The 19,364-nt window shown below is 35.9% G+C and overlaps 1 protein-coding gene across 7 annotated transcripts in view; it reads right to left on the bottom strand.

Moving 5' to 3' along the window:
• Nucleotides 1-19,348, bottom strand: part of PAPOLA (poly(A) polymerase alpha) — a 53,420-nt gene extending 34,072 nt beyond the window's left edge. For 3 of the 7 annotated variants that reach the window (XM_015247668.3, XM_015247669.3, XM_015247670.3), the window contains exons 1-5: nt 19,118-19,348; nt 5,282-5,464; nt 4,800-4,866; nt 1,782-1,863; nt 110-219 (exon numbers count right to left, since the gene is read on the bottom strand). In XM_015247668.3, coding sequence (XP_015103154.1) covers nt 110-219; nt 1,782-1,863; nt 4,800-4,866; nt 5,282-5,464; nt 19,118-19,125 — 450 coding nt within the window. In that variant the 5' untranslated portion in view covers nt 19,126-19,348. Of the gene's footprint in view, nt 1-109; nt 220-1,781; nt 1,864-4,799; nt 4,867-5,281; nt 5,465-11,355; nt 11,393-19,117 lie in introns of those variants that run through there. The other 4 variants (XM_006213899.4, XM_072963676.1, XM_006213901.4 and 1 more) reach the window with 2 other exon arrangements.
• Nucleotides 19,349-19,364: the final 16 nt, after the last annotated feature.

The following is a 19,364-nucleotide window of genomic DNA, read 5'->3' as shown; positions in this document are numbered from 1 at the left end:
GTCTGGCAAACTCCTTTCAATAAATTAATCGCTGTTATCATAAAACTCACTCAACTGACGAAATTAATTTTTATAATTCCTCCCCTTTTCACCCCAAACATTTACGCACTCTTAAATCTTTTACTTCTTCCTGTAATTTCAACTTTTCATAGAATGAGGTGAAAAAGTCACTTCGATCAACATGTCTTGGTGCAACACACAATGCATCAATATCGGCACCTAAAAAAAAAAAACCCATCAGCCACTAATTACTATTACAAGAAAATTATTTTGCATCTTATCATGGTACTATTTAATGTTGAAAACCTATTAACATTATACTCTTCAGCCTCTAAAATACACCCGTCTCCTAAAAAAAAAATTACCAATACAAGAAAAACATGACTCTAATTGATGGGACATGTTTTTCCCTGTAGCATCCTCTATTTGCAGTGGCCCAGGTGAAGTGAGAATCAAAGAAAGGTGACTCAGATAGGACTTATGGTAAGAGAGAGAATTATTCAAGAACACCTCCAACATCTTGGTGTCATTCATCACAGCCATGTTCATTGGTGAAACAAAAAATAGTTAACTCCTATACATTTTGTAACTGGAGCTTATAGGCTCCTACCTGCCCCTAAATGGGACCTATATACTTCAAGAAGGACCAATGGAAAGAATCCAAAGAGGCAGACCATGGTAAGACAGCTGTTATTAATTTGGTGCTTGATAGGACAGCAATGAGTGCATAGGGAGAGCACAAAAAAGATGACTAAAACCAAAAACTGAGATCACGTAAGAGGAAGAGATCAATATGTAATCAGGTCAACACAGTCATTTTCCTGAAAGATGCAACAGCTGAAACTCGGAAGACATATTCGTGAAGGGAGTGAAAAGCGTATAGTTCACAGGACACATCAAAAGCAAATGCACTCCTACAGGCACAGAATGGTGGAGATGGGGAGAAGGAATAATGCCATGACAAAGAGATCACGAGACTGGCAGATACTTCTAACAGAGAGGCCAGTGGTTAATGGTTGAAGATGACTGCCTCAGAATCCTAGCTCTGCCAAGAGATGGCGGAGAGCTGTTCAAGCTGTACTGCCTCTTTAAGTCTCAGACTCCTACTTGTTATGTAAGACTAAGAATACTGAGGAATAAATAAGATTATGAAAATCAAAAGCATGTAAACTCAGTGTTCAGGAAAAAAGAAAGAGCTCAATAAATGTTCTCTACATTCTTACTGCATATTTACTTAGAGGAAAAAACTGAAAGCATAACTAATAAAGTATTAACAGTGATTGTTAATGGCTGCAGATACACTTTTTTTTTTTGGTTTGCTTTTTGCTTCACTATTATTTCACAACTATAATAAATGCATGGGGAAAAGAAAATCCACAGGCTCTTTTTTCAAGCTTTAATTTATTTTTGTTCTGATTTCCAGACTGATATTCTTCAAGCAGAGGAAATGACACAGAGAGCAGCACTGCCCAGAAGAACTGTCCAATGGATCTCTCCAATGGGAAAAGGGTACTTTACATGCACTGTCTAGTACAGCAGTCACTAACCATATGTCGGTATTCAACAGAAACTACATTTTTTATTTCACTTAATACTGTATTGACCACGCAGGTATAGAAGGTATCATTTTATACCTTTCCTCGTACCAAATTTAGGCTCCCTGAAGTACTCTGTCTTCCATGCAAACCTAAGCTATATAATACACCACAAGTAATTGAGATGTCATTATAATTTTTATAAAATTAAATATTCCTTCTCAAGATAATGAAAACAATATTTACCTTTTGTATGTACTCCTAATCTATAAGATCCAAATGTAAAAATTTTTCCACCAACATTTTCAATTACAGATTGTGGGAGATTCTGTTGAAGCAAACAAGAAGTTACTCTGTCAGTTTCAAATAACACTGTACATTAAAAAAAAAAACCCAAGTAAGATTTCAATGCAAATTTATACAGAGGTACACAAATTATAAGCTGTACAATACACCAGGCCTTCATAGGTCAACCTACCTTGGAACTTAAGCAATTTAGAACTTTTAATTAGGGTGTCTTTAGTGAAGACCCATACTATTTTGGAAATTTTGCCACATTTTTAGAAACGGCTATAAAAATCATGTGATTCCACAGAAGCAATGTTAGAATCAGAGATTTTTATTCATGAGGTGCTGCATAATTCATGAATGTCAGAATATAACAAAAACATATATTCTGATTGCTTAAAAGGTTATAGTCAATGATTATAGCAAATATCCCACGGTATAGAAGACTATAATTTTACCATATCAAGAGTGACTTTAAGGCCAACAATGCTACATAATAATTTAGACTTTCAGATTTCCAAAAGGCTTTAGTGGGATGATTTTGAACAGAACCAAAATTACTCATAATTTCTTAGGGTGGAAACACCAGGAAGGAGAGAGAGGAATGCACTTAAAAATCACCTTCCTGACCCTGGCACTACTATAAAATACTATGGAGAATACTGAACCGCCCTTTGTGGTAAGGATGACATCTGTCCACACAAAAAACAATCAATGTATGCTAGGTCAATGTTTCTTTTTACTTTCTAATTCCTCAATAAAGTCTTACTCAGTAGCAGAACATAAGAGACCACTCTTCCTCAAAATGACATAAACTGTTACCAAAAACACTAAAAAAAAAAAAAAACTGTAAAAGTCTCAGGGATTCCCTTGTTTCACATTAATCATCACTTATGGAAAACAGACAACCTATATGTGTAATACTACATTTTTAAAAAGTAGACAATACCATATCTTCCTATATTTAGGTATTTTGAAAACCCACTTGTAAAGCTGGCCTGGTTATTTAAATTAGGCCAGCAAGATGTGCGCAGAAACATGCCTACAAAGGAAGTTAGAAAGAAGCTACCTGAGAACACTGCTCTCAGACATCTCTAGCAAAATATTCATCTTCTGGATGAGCATTCTCCGGCAGAACTGTCCAGCATAGTAGGCGCTAGCTACATTTCACCACTTGGCACCTGAAATGTAGCTACAGTGGTTGAGGAACTGAATGTTTAAATTTTAGTTAATTTAAGTTGAAACAGCCAAGTGTGGCTGGCTGGTAGCTATTACCGTATTAGACATTACTATGTTTGCATCTATTAGAAATTGTAACCCAGAAATAAAAGATTTCTTAATTCAGGTCACAGAAAAACATTTTCAATTGCAAATCTTTTTTTTTTTTGTAAGTCTCAGACTATTAGATGGCAAACAAATCACACAACTAAAATAAAATTCAAATTTTATATGTTTCCTCCAAAATATTATAAACTAATTATAACTATGTATTAAATCAGTGGTTCTCAACTGATTTAACTGGAGACATTTTTGGTTGTCACAATTTGGAGAGACTGGGCAGAGGTAATGCATCTAACAGGAAGAGTGATGCTTTACATTTTATGATGCACAGGATAGCCCCTAATAGAGAACTACGTGGTCCAAAACTATCAACAGTGCCAACATCAGGAAACCCTGTATCCAGGTCTTAAAACTAGCCAGCTAAGAAAGAAATGCCCCCTACAAAAACAGATACGTAAGATCAGACTTGTGAAGCCTAACCTCTAAAGTCCCATTCCCCAACCAACTTGCTGTGGACAGAGTTAGGCTACAGAGAAACGGCCACAGACAAATTTGGTTAGGAATAAGCATTCATTTCATTAACGCAAACAATTTTTAACCTCAGGAAAATCAGCAGAAAGAATTGTATGAAGAATTACCCCTTAAAAGAAATGAGACCATCAACGAGATAGTACTCTTGTTTCACAATGAATAAATCTAAGTTCTGACTTTGTCTACAGTTTTCAACTTAAACATCTAAGAAAAAGCCTTTAAAACAAAGTTGTTTCCTACATAAGATTAAGGAAATTACTAAATTCAATAAATGAGTAAAAATCCTTAAATTTGGACATCCTTTGCTCAGCTCAAAAGAAGTTCTTTTCAAAGTAATCATTTTTATCAGAAACTATCAAAGACAAACACGTAGTACACTTGGAGTTCCCAGTTTAGATAGAATACTCCAATTGCTGAAGTTTTAATCAACTGCTTGAAATACATATATACAGCTTTAAGAAAATAATATTACAAATTTGACTAAAACCAAGACTTTAACTTACTTTTCTTCTACCTTTATACCTTCTCTCAGGTTTGCTTCTACCCTTGGTTCCCTTTCCATCAATCTTTCAGCTGTATTATGGACTAAATACACATTTTGTCCTACCCTGGAAAAATGACCACTATTTATGGAATTTTTTAATGGTTCAAATGAATTATACACAACTGTAAGAATACATTTCTTTTACCAGAAGCTCAGTCGTGGATTCAACAGTTGAATGAATTTTCATAATACAGTAATAGGAACTCAAATAATGCTATTATAAAAAAAAATACTCAATTTGAGATTCTAATATCTGAAAATCTAAAAAATACTCATTGTTGCAGAATTCCTTAAAAGGTAGTAAGAGTCTCAAATACTTAATATACATGTTTAATACATTTTTAAAACACCTTTTGGGGTAAACATTACTTCTGTGAAGTTTATAAGTAATTACTGAGTTTCAGCTTTAAAGTGTTGCAACCAAAAGTATTCATAAAATCACTAAATTCAGTTTTTCCTACTGTCAAAATATCTAGAAACCAAATATAAATTCTGTTGTCAATAGTCTATAACAGATTCCACATTAAAGACTCTAAATCCACTCAGATAAGAACAAGTTATATAAGACAACTGTTGTATTCAGTTGGGAAGTTACTTCATACACAAACAAGTCACCTTACCTTGCTTTCACTGATTTCTCGTATCCACTCTTTCACCAGGTTATTTAACTTTCCCAAAATTAAAATCCTGTTGACAGAACAAATATCAATCAAGTATCAAGTTGCTTGTTATCCTAGATCATCACTAATAAAAATGAAGAAGTTTTCAGTAAGTGGCTTCCTAAATTTTAACCAGTTTTTATTAGTTAAAAAGAAAGTACATAATAGTGAGCAATCTCTAGGTACTGCTACACTGGGTAAGGCATTCCCCTTTCTCCTGACAATCCTGCAGTACCGTACTAACCAAAATTACCACAAATCAAAATTAAGGGATGAGAATTCTATACAGACAAAAAGATTTTTCTATGCATCACTCTTGTCTGAAACAGATGTTTTGAGGAGAATAATTCTGACTTTCTGAGTACAGAATTCTTCAAAATCAGTTTATTATGTTAATAAAAAAATTATAACCAAAAAAAATTTATAAACATACACACACTGACCTGCGCTGCAGCTCCTCTTCCTCTTCAAAAACCCCAAAGGGCTTCAGAGTCTCAATTAATTTCTGTGTAAGCAGGCAGTCAGTCTCCTTGGGAGCTGCTAAGCTGATGGGAGAGGTAATGCCATAGTGCTTCTGTGGCAGCTGTGTTTGTGATCCCTGCGTTGTAACTGGACTGCAAACAGAACTGGATAAAATTACTGCCAAAAAATTTCTACAATTTGAAACATGACTAGAAAAACTGCTTTACTAAAATGTATTTCTAAACATAGTTGGTTCTCTGCCATAGCCCAAAAAACTTTCCTTTTAAGGCATTATTTGTTTTAAACAAAAAGTAACACAAAAATCAAGTGACCCCCCCTAAAAAAACCCCCACAAAAACATTAGTTCTCCTCCCACTCCAAGGATATTAACTCTGTCACCATCTAAACTGTAAGAATCCAGATCAAATATATTGCTAGAAAAAATGCAATCTAGGACATAAAGTGGACTTCTGAGAAATTTCACTTCTTGAAAAGGAGCTAAAATCTGTTATACTGTTATTTCTGAAGAGATGAGCTACATACAAAAATGCTATTTTACCAATACAAAAGACTCCCGAAATGGATCTTAACATCTGACTTACAAAAAATGAAACTCACATACCATAAGGCAAATAACATAAACATAACTTGGGGGGGGGAACTAGATTCACACTAAGCTTGTTACAAATTTTGGTAAGAGATTTACACTTCAAAATGATGCTAGTCAAAGGCTTTTTCCTTTTAAGAGAAATTCCAGATTTTTTACAACCAGTAGGGTTTTAATACAACCGGTGAAAAGGTCTGGCATGCTCTAAATGCTTCAAAAAACTAACTGGACTCAATTACTATTTTATTTTTTATGGGGGAGGGGGTGAGGTAATTAGGTTTATTTATTTTTTTATTTTTTTAGAGGAGGTACTAGGGATTGAACCCAGGACCTCATGCATGCTAAGCATGCACTCTACCACTTGAGCTATACCCTCCCCTTTGACTCAATAATTTTTTTGGTCAAACCAATTCTTGTTTTTTATTCTCCCTGTTGAAATAATTAATTTTATCAGTCAATGGACAGGGGCTCTAAAGATAAGCAGCACAATTTATTACTTAAAAACTACCTAGTCGAATAACATACAAAACCAGGTAAGGGCTTAAGGAAGAAGCTAACATCTGAACCAGTTATTTGCCCCAAATTCTGTTCTTTAAGAAATAAAGTGTTTATTTTATATACACACATCTCTACTTTTTTTCCAAGTCTAAATATGTATATATATATATTTTTTTAATTAAAGTGCAGTAATTTACTAAAGCAATAAGGTGCCAAGAATCCTAAGCAGGTTAAGTCCCACTATGCATTTACTACCTATACCTGGGTTCTGGTTAATATTGCGACTGCAGGACTGACTACGTTTTGTATTTTGTCTTCTGATAGCAACACAAACCTAAGAATGCCAGGAAGCCCAGTGTTTGTTACTAGTCACTGGGCCATATATCATGCAGTCATTGTTTCCTGAACTAGCTATGCATTGTCTCAATTTTAACTCAACTTTTACAGTAACATTTACTGAATAAATATGAATCAGATTTATTATCTCTTGCAGCAATTAATTTCTGCCAGATCACTTCCTCCTACTGCTTTAATCTAAATCGCACAGCTATACAAGGCTATGTTAATTCACAGAGCTGGGGATCCACATGAGCGCCAAGCACTGTCAGAAGACTAAGAATCTTAACATTAATGTTCTATTCTTCACATTTATGTAGCATCTCCTATGATTAAAGTATACAAATTAGCATAAGCATAAATGCATTCATAGTATCTTGGTTAATATATATTTTAATATTTCAATCAACAAATAGTTATCATTGGGTTCCATAAAGGTGATATCAAAAAGGTGGCCCTCATAACACAGCAAACTATGTTCAGTATCCTGTAAAAACATAATGGAAAAGAACCTGAAAAAGAATAATTTATATTTATGTATACTGAATCACTTTGCTGTACATCTGAACCTAATACAATACTGTAAATCAGCTATACTTCAATAAAAAGGGTAGCCCTCAAAACTGCCTAACCATTCAAAAATCTTCCTTTGCACCATACTTTAATAGATTTCAGATAAACTACGTATTAAGTATAAAAAAATACACTTAGCACATATCTTAGGGTAATTATATTCTCCTGCATCGTTCACTGCTTCATACGAGTTTCTCCAAGTAAACTATAGCCCTTTATGACCTAGGGTTATACTTTTTTTGTTTTTTCTGTTTTTTTATGTATTTTTAAAAGTAATTTCAACATAAGTAGAGCCAGAAATGAAATCATTCTAGCTAGACTTGGTTCAAGTAAGAAAACTTCAAGTAAAGTGTAAACTGAATTCATGTCTTCCTAACTTAAAACAATAAACCTCTACTGAATTGTTCTGTTTTGGTTTTTGTTTGGTTTTGAGCAAGTAATAGTTCTTCTGCATTCTTTCCCTTTCTGAGGGTGCTAAATACATCACCAATTGATTCTGGATCATCAACAAAATATGAACACCCACTCTCTGTGAGGTTAAGCTTTCATGCTTATCTTTCCAATTTTGTCTTTCTCAAATATTCAAGTTTAGAACTGTCACACACAAAAACAATGCTTGGAAAGCCTTCTGTCTACTTCAACTATATTATCAGAATACTGGATACAGATTCAGATTCCTAAATTCACACCAAGTGTATCCACCCTAATTTGAAAAAAATGTTGATATTTACATTAGTTTCCACGTAACATTTTGATAGAACAAATCATACACAAGTTGCAAACTTTTATTTATTCAAAATGTAGTCACATCATCTAAGATAAAACCACATTTCCTTGTCCTAATTCAAGAAAGAGTATGTAGCACTTATATCTATATGTATACATGTGGAACACATGTCTAATACAAGTATACATACAGAACATATACTAATTCAAGAACACATATAAAAGAAATAAAAATAAATCACAACCAAATAAAAGGAAAAAAACATACATACTCTGAAAGGTACAAGATAAACTGTGCCTCCAATATAAATGGCTTAATCTTAGCCTAAGTGGTTGGACTAGGAATTCTAGGCTGCCAGATGCTCCGACTGTCCAAAACGTCCCAAGTAGAAACGCTGGCTATGATTGAACTTTGAGTGGAAGAAGGCAACTTTTTCCATTTAATTTAAATATCAGAAATTAAGTAGAGTGATAAAACAATTTTAGGATCTTTTTGTTGCTGTTCTATTTCTAACGAAACAAATACACACACTCCAATATTGGGTAATTTGAAGGATTCTACTTACAGGTTTTTCTCCTGGAACCATACACCAGACAGCTATCAATCCCAAGAATGCAAAGCTCTTCCTCCCATTCTTGAACACATCAGACACCTGCCCATGTCCATCACTTTCTAGAGACATTTTTACCAGTACTTAGTTTATTTTAGACATTATTCTATTTTAAAAATAACTTCTACAATTGTGTAAAACAATGACAAAAAAAGTAGGTACTAAGCCACCATACTTGTGATCCATTAAAATGTCTCTCCGGTTTTCAATTCAAGTATCAGGAACACTTGTGCATCTTCTGAGCAACTGGCTCATTTTCATCTCATGAACATATTTGTATTTACCTTTAGGATACTGCCTGAAATCTTACAAGCAAAACCAGTGGCTATCCAGCAGGTTCTTAATTCTACAAAAATTCAAAGAAATCACTATACTTCTGTAAAAACTATTTTATTACCCTAATTTCTTGCTATTTCATATCTCTATCCTTATTCTTCCTTTTCATCCATCTTTAATGCAAACATCTTGCTAGTTTTTAACATGTGATTAAATCATTCTTAAAAGTCTTAATCCTTTCTGGACCCAAGCAAGATACAAATACCTACATATACACTACATATATGAATTTTGGGCCCCTCAAAATTACAAATGACAAACACTCCTTTCCCCACTGCACTTCTCTGGGGGTCAAGGAGAAGAGGGCACAGTACTAAATACTTTCAGAATTCTTCTCTTAGAACACAGGGTGTTTATTAATACTTAAAATTTTCATCAAGGGAAAGCTTACACAGAATACATGCCCACCTTTCCTTCTTCATTATTATTTTTAATTTCAGCAATATTCTGTATAACAGTTCCATTCCAACTGCACTTGTTCTGACTCTTGGCATCTTGGTTCTACTCTTTCTACTCCCTTCCTATGCCAGTCCACCATCCATATTGCTACCAAGTGTATCTTTCTAAACCACAGCTTCCTTGAAAACGCCCATGACCTCTGGTAATGGCATTCAAAACTCCACAAAATCTGCTCTCAACTCAAAAGCAATCTGATAAAGTAGAAAAAGAGGAAGCAGGTCTGATTCTACTACTAAATATATCACTCTGGTTTCACTTCTGTCAGTAGTCATATTATTCCTGGCAAGTTGTACCTCTATGGATTTTTCTTAAAATTTATTGTAGCTCTTCTCTGCTTTGGATGGCAAACTAGGAATTTAAAAACTGTTAACATGTTTCTGACACCAAAGACCAGTTTCCAAACATAGAAAGTTTTTAAACGAATACTCAAAAGGTCTCCCCTTTCCCCAAGCTAGGCTGCCTAAGACCTACCTCTAATTAGGATAAATATTTAGGTACTTAGAAACAGCAACATTCTTGTGAAACTGGCATGTGACTGCAGCCTACTTATTTCAGTTAAATACTTGCTTCAAAAGTTCAGTTAGTTTCAATATGTAGGTTCTGAAATATCAAGAACCACTTTGGTAAAATAATTACGAACAGTGCAAATTCCTATGATTTCCTAACTGCAATTTAATAGCCATATATTCAAACAGTCAAAGTATAACCAATCTTTGGAGATATTTTTATTGACAACCATTTCAAGTCAGTAAGGAAAGCATCAAATACTCAAATGAAAGACCTACATTAGTACTTGTTTTCGCTAGCTGAATGAAACCCAAAGAGGATTTTCACTTTTATGGAAACCAGGCAAAATGCAGAAACAGCATTCAGCATTTGTTTTGCAGCCAGCCATTTCAGAGGCATCACGCATGCACCCTGAGCAGTAAGAGTGGCACCGCCAAGCTCCTTCCCCAGGAAACACGGATACTCAACATCAAACCACCACAGCTTTGTTGTGTCTGTGAGCAGCTATGCTTTACCTCAGTTTCTTCTGTGCATCTGTTAGAAAGATGTGTCCTAAGGTAATTACTTCTTCACTTTATGCCAAAGTTCAGCTTACAAAAGGTCTCATAGGACCACTCTACTTTTGGACAACGAGGGAAACCTGTATTCTTAATACATTCTTAGATCAACTTTTTAAAAGTTTCACTGCAAATCAAGTAAGTAAATTAAGACAATCATTTTTTCTGCCAGACTGGAGAAAAACAAAGCTGATGTACATCTGGTAAAAATAAAAGACTTATTATAAACCTCCAATGTTGGTGCTGGTATAAGAAAATGAGCACTCTTGTCTATCACAAAGGAAGTGAACTTGGTACATCATTTTAAAAAGCAATTTGGCAATATTCAATAATTTTTTTTAAAGCTTATGCCTAGCAACTTCACCTCTAGCAATCTATCTTACAGAAAAATACTAGGATACAGGACTCAAATTGAAGGCTCTGAAGTTGGAATATATCCTCTTTAATTTACAACACATTTTTAATACATGAAAGATTACATCAAAGTACAAATTTCCAGCCACTCCTGGTGTAGAAATATAATGGATTAGAAGATAGGCCAAACATGGGCCTAAAATCCTGTAGAGCAACAATAAGCTTGAAATGAGCAGTGTCTACCCCAGTGTTATCCCTTAGAGAGGGGGTATGCTTGGTATTTGTAGATAAATACCTTTCTTGATTCCACAGATTCTGGAATTTGACCCTTCTCATAGGAATAACACAAGAAGATATCCAAGGTCATTCTCTGAGCACTATATACAGAGCACTAACAAAATGGAAATTACCTAAATATCTATTAACATAATACAGGACTGCCTAATTCTTACAAGTTATACTATGCCATATAAAATGAATGAGGTAGTTACCACATGTAGTAGCATGGAAAGATGCCCACAATATGACAGGTGGAAAAAGCTGTAAAACATAATTATGATAATAGCTAGTATTTATTGAAACCACAACATTATTTCAGGTGGTGTGTCAAGCACCTTACATTATTTCCAGTTGTTCCAATGACTCTATTAATTGTTTCCATTTTACAGATGAAGAAACTGAAGAGAGAAAAGGCTTACCTAAATTCACTAGGCCAGCGTATGATCTCAGGCACCTGACTATAATTGTAGCCTCTATGGTGAAGTGCCTCTCTGTATCTTTGACAATAGTCTTGTATCTTTAAAAATTACTTGTGTATTATGTCTATACATGTATAGAAATAAACCAAGCTGAACTGATATGGGAGAATTTCATTTTAAAAGATCTTGTTTCAATTTGTTAAATTGCTTTTAAATATAAATATTAATGAAGTCATACAAAAGTTGAAAATCACCTAATTATACTTTCACCATTAAGCTTGTGATAGTAGAGACAAAAATCACTCCCTAAAACCACTTCTTGACACCAAAAAAACCCCAATATAAAACAATAATAAGCTTTTTATTATTAGCTTTTTAGTTTATGCTAATCAAAACATGTTTTTTAAAGAAATGAATACAATAAAAACTTTAAAGTAGATTTTTCAGTGTAATACTTCATGATTAGAAAAATACAAAGCAAATCATGCTTTACTAATGGCTCCAGAAAACTGCTAAAGTATCCAAGGTTATCAAACTTCATCAATCCAATTTTCCTAAAAGAAACTTTTCCTCATTTAACTTATTTTTGTCAGAAAGCGTATTATTTATTAGGCTGAAATTTACTGAACTAGGATTCTAAATATGTATGAAAGACAATGCTAAAATCAGGAATACAAAGATAATCTCTGTTCTCAGTGACCATTTAAATTTGGTCTGGGATTCAGATCCTTGAACAACAGATGAATGCAAAGTAAAAGCTTAAAATACATATTACAGAAACAAAGAATCAAGGCTATGCCGAAGCAAAAGGTTAAGGCGGTGTGCACTCTAAATGACTGGGAGAAGGGGGAAAGGGCATTCTAGGCAGATGACTAACACACAAAGGAAGGGACGACAAATCACCAATGGTGTTTTCCAAAACAGTTAATGTTTAACGACTTTGCATCCCAATTTAAACAAAGCTACTGATGAATCCCTGCCCCCTCCTATGCGGCATTTGGAATTGGGTGGCCCATGATATTAACAGTGTCAACGGCCTCAAAACGTATAGCTCATAGCCAAAAGAAAACACTATCATTTCTTCCTAGCTTTAGTCAGTGAAGTTAAAACTGAAAGCTTAACTTACTTGATATCCTTCGTTGGAAGCAATCAGATAAATCACAATAACATCTAATGTAATCACAGCACAATCTGCTGTTTAAAGGCCTTAACATCAAATATAATGTGCCCATTCGAATTAAGCAGGGAAAAAGGACGCTGAACAGAATAGGAATATGGGATCTCTCTAAAGTATCTGAATGTGCATTAAATATTAATGCTTAGCAGAAATAATACAGTCTCCTCTTTCACAAGAGGTTTAATATATATTTTAATTTTACTGGTAGCTTAGGAGTCAAGCATATAATCAAGACAATGTATTTGCTCACTAAGAAATTATCCTGAGGATGGCTAATTCACCTGCCATCCTGTGTAAGTGGTACTAAACATATTTAGAACCTAACTCTAGTCTTAAAATATGTATTCCAGGTGGATTATCCAGCTGGTATTTAGCAAGCAGCAGCAGAGACTCAAACACAGATGAAGGAATAGTTTATGCCCAAGGGGAATAAATAATGGTGAATGCCAAGGCCAAACTGGAAATACACGGTTGATTATGCACAGGAAAAGTACTTGTTATTCAGTCATAACAATGCCAGATTATTTTTCCTTTCCTCCTAAGGGCACTTGCAACTGTCCCCTTGCCCCCTCTCCAAGAGGGACTAGAAGTAAAAAAAAAAAAAAAAAAAAAAAAAAAAACAGCCAAATCACAGCACTCCTGCATCAATATTTGCCAAGCACAACTTGAAAATGAAGGAAATGTAACTACAGAATCCAGAAAAGCATAAAAGTGTATCAGAAAAGAATAGTCAAAATATATTAAATCATAGTATTATACACATTAACACCAGGAAATGCAATTTTGATGTTTCTGATAACCAAAATGACAAGATTATTCTTAAATAGTAACTTTAAAACTAAAAAAAAAAAAAAAAGTGGAATACAAGCTGGTTTCTGAACCATATAGACGAGAAAACAAATTTGAAAGACAATTCTGTGACAGAAGTGGAATAAACATATCTAATTTAAACTCGTGCATTTTTTTCTTCCCCAAATTCTTAAATTTTCACAAAGGAGAACACTATAAAATTCTGCAAACTTACAAATCCAAAGACTGTACAACAATCTTCCACAAAACTTGATTTTGAAAATTAACTCTACTTAAAGATATGTAAACAGACTCCAATAGAGCTGAGGAAACACAGTTTCCAACAAGGTACACAAGAGGAAAGGTATATAGTACTAGAGTGAGAATGGAACATGGAACCTAGAGTTCAATTAAGCTCCTATCTACAACGGAGCACCCTTAAGACCTCAGATAAGTGATGACTCTGAGCCTCAATTTAACCAACTTTGAGAATCACTATATCCTGCAATGGTGTCGTTTGTGAATTATAAACTGACACTGTACAATTATTTAAAACCTGCTAAACAATCAGAACATTGAACATACAAAATAAAAGACAAGCTTCTCCCACCCAACCAAAAATGAGAAATAGCTGGGACTCCAATTGGCCTCATTTTGCCTAAAAGTAACTTTCATAAACCTGTCTAGATTTAACTGAAGGTGAAATTTAACTGTAATGCTAACTTAAAGTTGTTGAGTTACCAAGGAATGGAATATTCTGACAAATCAAAACATTTTAAAAGTTGTATGTTTTCAGGTCAGAAGGCTTGGAGCAGAGGAGGGGGTACGTGGGGGATAGGTGTCAGGGAACAGGAACTGAATAGGCTTATAAATTTACTCAAATCCAAAACCTTCCTTCTAAACTTCTCCATCAAAAAAACATGAACTGAAAACGCTGAAGCTAAAATATCACATTTCAAAACCATAACCAACATTTATTAAGCAGTAAGCAATTCATTACAAAATCTAAATCTTAAAATCTGAGAAACAAAAATCTCTTTCCTAAAGGTTATCTAAGACATTGTTTTTTATTGACAACAAAAAATGTCTTTCAATCATGTGTGTGTCCATTCCTCCAAACTGTGTTCAAAAACCACCAGAGATGCTATACTAACCACCACTGGTAACAGCAGCTTGGGAGAGCTGTCAGCTACTACCCTACAGCAGCAGGTCTCAAACTTTTTGGGTCTTAGGACCCTACAACTCTTAAAACTTATTGAGGACTCCAAAGAGCTTTTGTTTATATGGATTATGTCTGCCAATATTAACTGCATTGGAAATTATAACTGGGAAATTTTTTTAAATGTCTATTTATTTTAGTAACAAGAAATCTATTACATGTTAACATAAGTAACTTTAAAAAAAAAAAACTTTTCCAAAACAAAAATATTCAGTGAAAACAGCACTGTTTTACATTTTTGCAAATCTGTTTAATTCTGGCTTAGTCTAGGGCTGCTGCTTCTGCATTCAATACTTTGATAAGTTGTTTCCGTAACTGCACATCAAGAAAACCTGGCATTATATCATTATAACTGGAAAGGAATATTTCAGGAAGACTTTTCAAATAGTGGATATTCTTCTCTAATATTACACCAAAATGCCACAAGTGGTTAATTTCTTAAAGATTACAATATGAAAGCAGAAATCACATCAATAAACCCTTCGTACTCTTGCAATAAAATCCACTGGTCCACCCTGCACTTTAAATGTACCTTTTTAACCCATGTATGATTTCATCACATTACGATTGGTGGTTTGGAAATGTGGGTTCACTGAAGATATGCGTATCTTCCAAATGGTAACATATTATCATACAGTATCAAAAAATGTTCATCAAGGGAGGATACAGCTCAGTGGTAGAGTACATGCTTATCACTATCATGCACAAGGTCCTAGGTTCAATCCCCAGTACCTCCATGAAAAGTAAATAAACCTAACCTCCCCCCCACCAAAAAAACTGATAATGCTTGCTTAAAGGAAAAAAAAAAGAGTTCATTAATAATCACCATCAATCTAATCACAAACTCTTTTACTTATTGGGAGGCTGTCAAGCTCACAAGGACAGAAAAAAAGCATTTCAAAATTCTAATTTCTGCTTGAAAGCTCAAATTGTATCATTGGCCACAAATACTCAGTTGTTTTCCTTAAAGAGACAGGGACAATTCATTTTTCAAGTAAATGCTAAGTAGTCAAATATGAATATCCATAGTTCGTAACTTGTTCTTTCAGGTAAAAACAGAGCTCCATGAGAAAAGCACTAGCTTAGCTCACAAATCACTCACGTGCTCTTTGCAAAACAACCATCCTCCTTTTTCGCATACAACTTTGTGTAACTCCCATTTTATCACAACTTATTTAAAAGACAAACTCAAGGGTCAAGACTTAATAAAATCAATATTTTTTTACTGCTTCATGGAGGCCTGTTTTTCCAAACTCTGTGTGTGTATACTGTAGTAATACAAAGACAACTAGTAGAATACGGTGCCCTGCCTCCATTCTTCCTAAAGCATGAGCAGCATTACCCACCACTGCTTTTGCACAATTGGTTCAAACGTCAACAGAGTAAAAAAGACATAACATCTCAATATTACTGTGAAAACAGTTTGGATTTTATATACTCCTCAAAAGGATCTCAAGGACCCCCCAATGCCCAGGCTTCTACAAATCACACTGAGAACCACTGCTAGTGTTACTAGCCACCAAAAGATCCCAGTTCTGCCTGTTATGAAACTACTCAAATTCCCTCTTCTTTGTGACAGCCCCACAAATACTTGGAAAAAAAGCTACTGTCTCCCGCAGGTCTTGCTAAATACCTCTTCCAACATTCAACAACGTCAACAACATTCTACAAAAGTGGCATGAATGCTAAGTCACTGATTATCTACTCTCCTTAAACTCTTTTTATCACCAGTGTGATAGCCAGAACTGAGTTAATAGCAAATAATGATCTGACCAGCACGGAGCAGGGCAGAAATCAGAATACAGTTTCCATAAGGGTATTATTCTAAAGTAAAGCAGTGATTCTCAACAAAGAGGTTTTGGCCCCCAGGTATCTGGCAGTATCTGGACATGTTTGGTTGTCATTACTGAGGAGATGGGGGGGGAGGGGGACTCCTGAAATCTAGTAGATAGAGGTCAGGGATGCTGTTAACACACTAATATACAGAGGCTTGCCCCCTGCAAGGAATTATCAGCCTAAAACATCAGTAGTATCAACATGAGAAACCCTGTATTAATGGATCCTGAGACTATCAAAACTTTTGGAAGCTTCACCATGATGGGTCTTAACCACACCAGTCTTTCAAAATCATGTACTTAATTACATATGCTTTTAAACAACATATGGAGGCTTGTTCACAATGTTTTGTAATGACCTGTAATTCAATAATCTGTTTTTTGATTTCATCCATTCTGACAACTCACCTATGATCTACACTTTAACCCCACCTACTCACCCAAAGTAACAGGACAGGCATACCAAAAATGAAAGTGGAAGTCAAACACAAGATAGCCTGGGAATCACAATTCAGAACATCAAAGAAACAAAATTAATGACACCAGAACATGAAAAACAAAGAAAGCAAATTAATGATGGGGAAAAAAAGCCTATTTAACTACGTAGTCTTTGGTCTTTTTGTTGTATATTTTGAAAGTAAAACACTTCGAGTTAAAAATAAGAGGGACAGCTAATGAAAAACTGGTCATACTATTCACATTTCAAGAAACACACGAGAAAGGCAATGTCCATGTGTGAATCTACTGTCTTCACTTTGTCTTCTATTTCAAACATTTGAACTAACTTCCAAAGAATATGAAGCACTTACATCTTTAAAGGAAATGTACACCTCCCTTCCTCAAAGAATGTTGGGAAAAAGTAGGTATAAAAGTACTTTTACTTTCTAAAGAGAAAGACAGATTAAATTATTTCTTCACTAAAGCGTTGTTAAGAAATACATTTCCTAGTACTGATCAACTTTTAATACTGACATGATTATTAGAAAGAGAAGTCCCTTTTCAAAAATAGCAATAAAATGTGAGCTAACACAAAGAAGTCACATGGCACTACTGCAACATTTAGGTTTAACTGCTGCTGAATTTTTTTTATGTCACAAAAATCTTGCTTAGACTCAGTTCTCATAGTAACTCTTATCATTCCACACAAGGATGAGTCAGTTAACAGAGACCTTGAAGACTACAAGATTTTTAGGTCTGTATAACCAGTTAAAACAAATATTCTCATTACAGAAATATGTGGATAGGCTTCTTAACAAAATGACAGGAATGGGTGAGAAGGAGCATGAAATTCCTTTTTAAAATATTCTGTAAAATGCGACAGATGTCTTTAAAGCCTGTGTCAAAGTTAGAGCCTCACCTGTAAAGAGAGACACACATGTAAATAAAGCTGTAAAACTATAATCAGTGCTATCTGCAAAAAAGAAGCTTTTTTCCACGTAAAAAATAATACAATAAACATCGGGTGTTACATCAGGTGTCTAGAAACCCTAAAACCTTCACGCTGCATTTGAGTAAAACTGCAAGTGTCAATTACATGCTTCGTTTTGAAGCTACAAAGAAAATTCGGTTCCTCGTCTCTTACACTTAAATCTTCAAAAATGGAAGAAATGCAGTCTCACTATTTAGGCCTCTACAGTGCTGTATGTACGTAGAAAAAAAAAAAGGCTGTAATCTTTCGACCCCAACAATGAGTTGTCAAATTACATTCCATTCTTTGAAAGAGAAAGAAAGAAAACGAAAACTTTTTAAAAACCCTATAAGGAAAAGAAAGTATAAGACGTAGGCCCAGTGAGATGAGAAAGCACAGATAGACCAGCTTTAAGTCTACAACCAGAAGAACAAAAAGTATCATTGGAGATGCAGAGAGAAGGAAACAGGATGAAATCTGGCTAACCTATCAAAACAAAACAGGGAGGGCAATACATAACACAGGGCCTTTCGAAGGGGGCACCCTAGAAAGTGCCCTTTTCCTGGCGATTGAAAGCCTGGGGAGCAGTTCTAAAAGAGGGGCTCGGCGCTCAAAACTGGGTGCTCATGCAAGCTCAGACGTGGAAGTGGGTTAACACTGGCAACGATTTGGGCATTTCGGAAACGGCAAGGAGAGGGAGGCAGGGAACAGAAGCAGCGAAATGAGCCGAAGAGGCGCCGGGGGGCGAGCCCCAACCCCGTGCGCAGACCCCGCGAGGAGCAGGGCCTTCCTCCCCAGCCGCTGGGCACTGTTTTTTTCCCCCTCATTTCTCTAATAGGACGAGGCGGAGGAGCAAGAATAGTAGGATTAGAGGTTCCTCTGGCTCTTCCGGAAGGGGAAGGCCCCCAGCCCCACGGCCGCTGAAGCCAGGAAGGGGTGGGGGGAAGCGGGAACCGAGCACAAGGGGAAGTGCGACGACGAGTGGGAGAGGAAACAGGAAGAAGCCCCAGTCCCGCCTGCCTCCCCCCTGGGGCGAGGGCCCGGCTCGCGCGCCCCCCCGCCCCCCTCCCCTGACGCCCCCAAAGCCCCGCCGGCGTGCGAGAGAAAAGAGAATACAAATCACTTACAACGGCATCGTCTCCTGCGCCGGCACCGCCCAGTCACTTCCCCCCCGCAACCGCCGCCGCTGCCGCCCTGGGCATGATCCACTGAGGCGGGAGGGAGGGGGGGGCCTACCTCAGCCCTGGGTCCAACCCCACTCCCGCACCCGCTCCCGCCGCTTTAAGCGCTTCTCCTCCTTCCCCTTCGTCCTAACATGGCGCCCGAGCGCTACCACAGCAACGTTCTAGAACCGCTGACGCCGCCACGTACGCC

Source organism: Vicugna pacos, chromosome 6 (genome assembly GCF_048564905.1).
Source record: "Vicugna pacos chromosome 6, VicPac4, whole genome shotgun sequence".
Taxonomy (NCBI): domain Eukaryota; kingdom Metazoa; phylum Chordata; class Mammalia; order Artiodactyla; family Camelidae; genus Vicugna; species Vicugna pacos.
The sequence above is the reverse complement of the archived record's forward strand: the minus strand, read 5'-3'. Positions and strand labels throughout refer to the sequence as shown.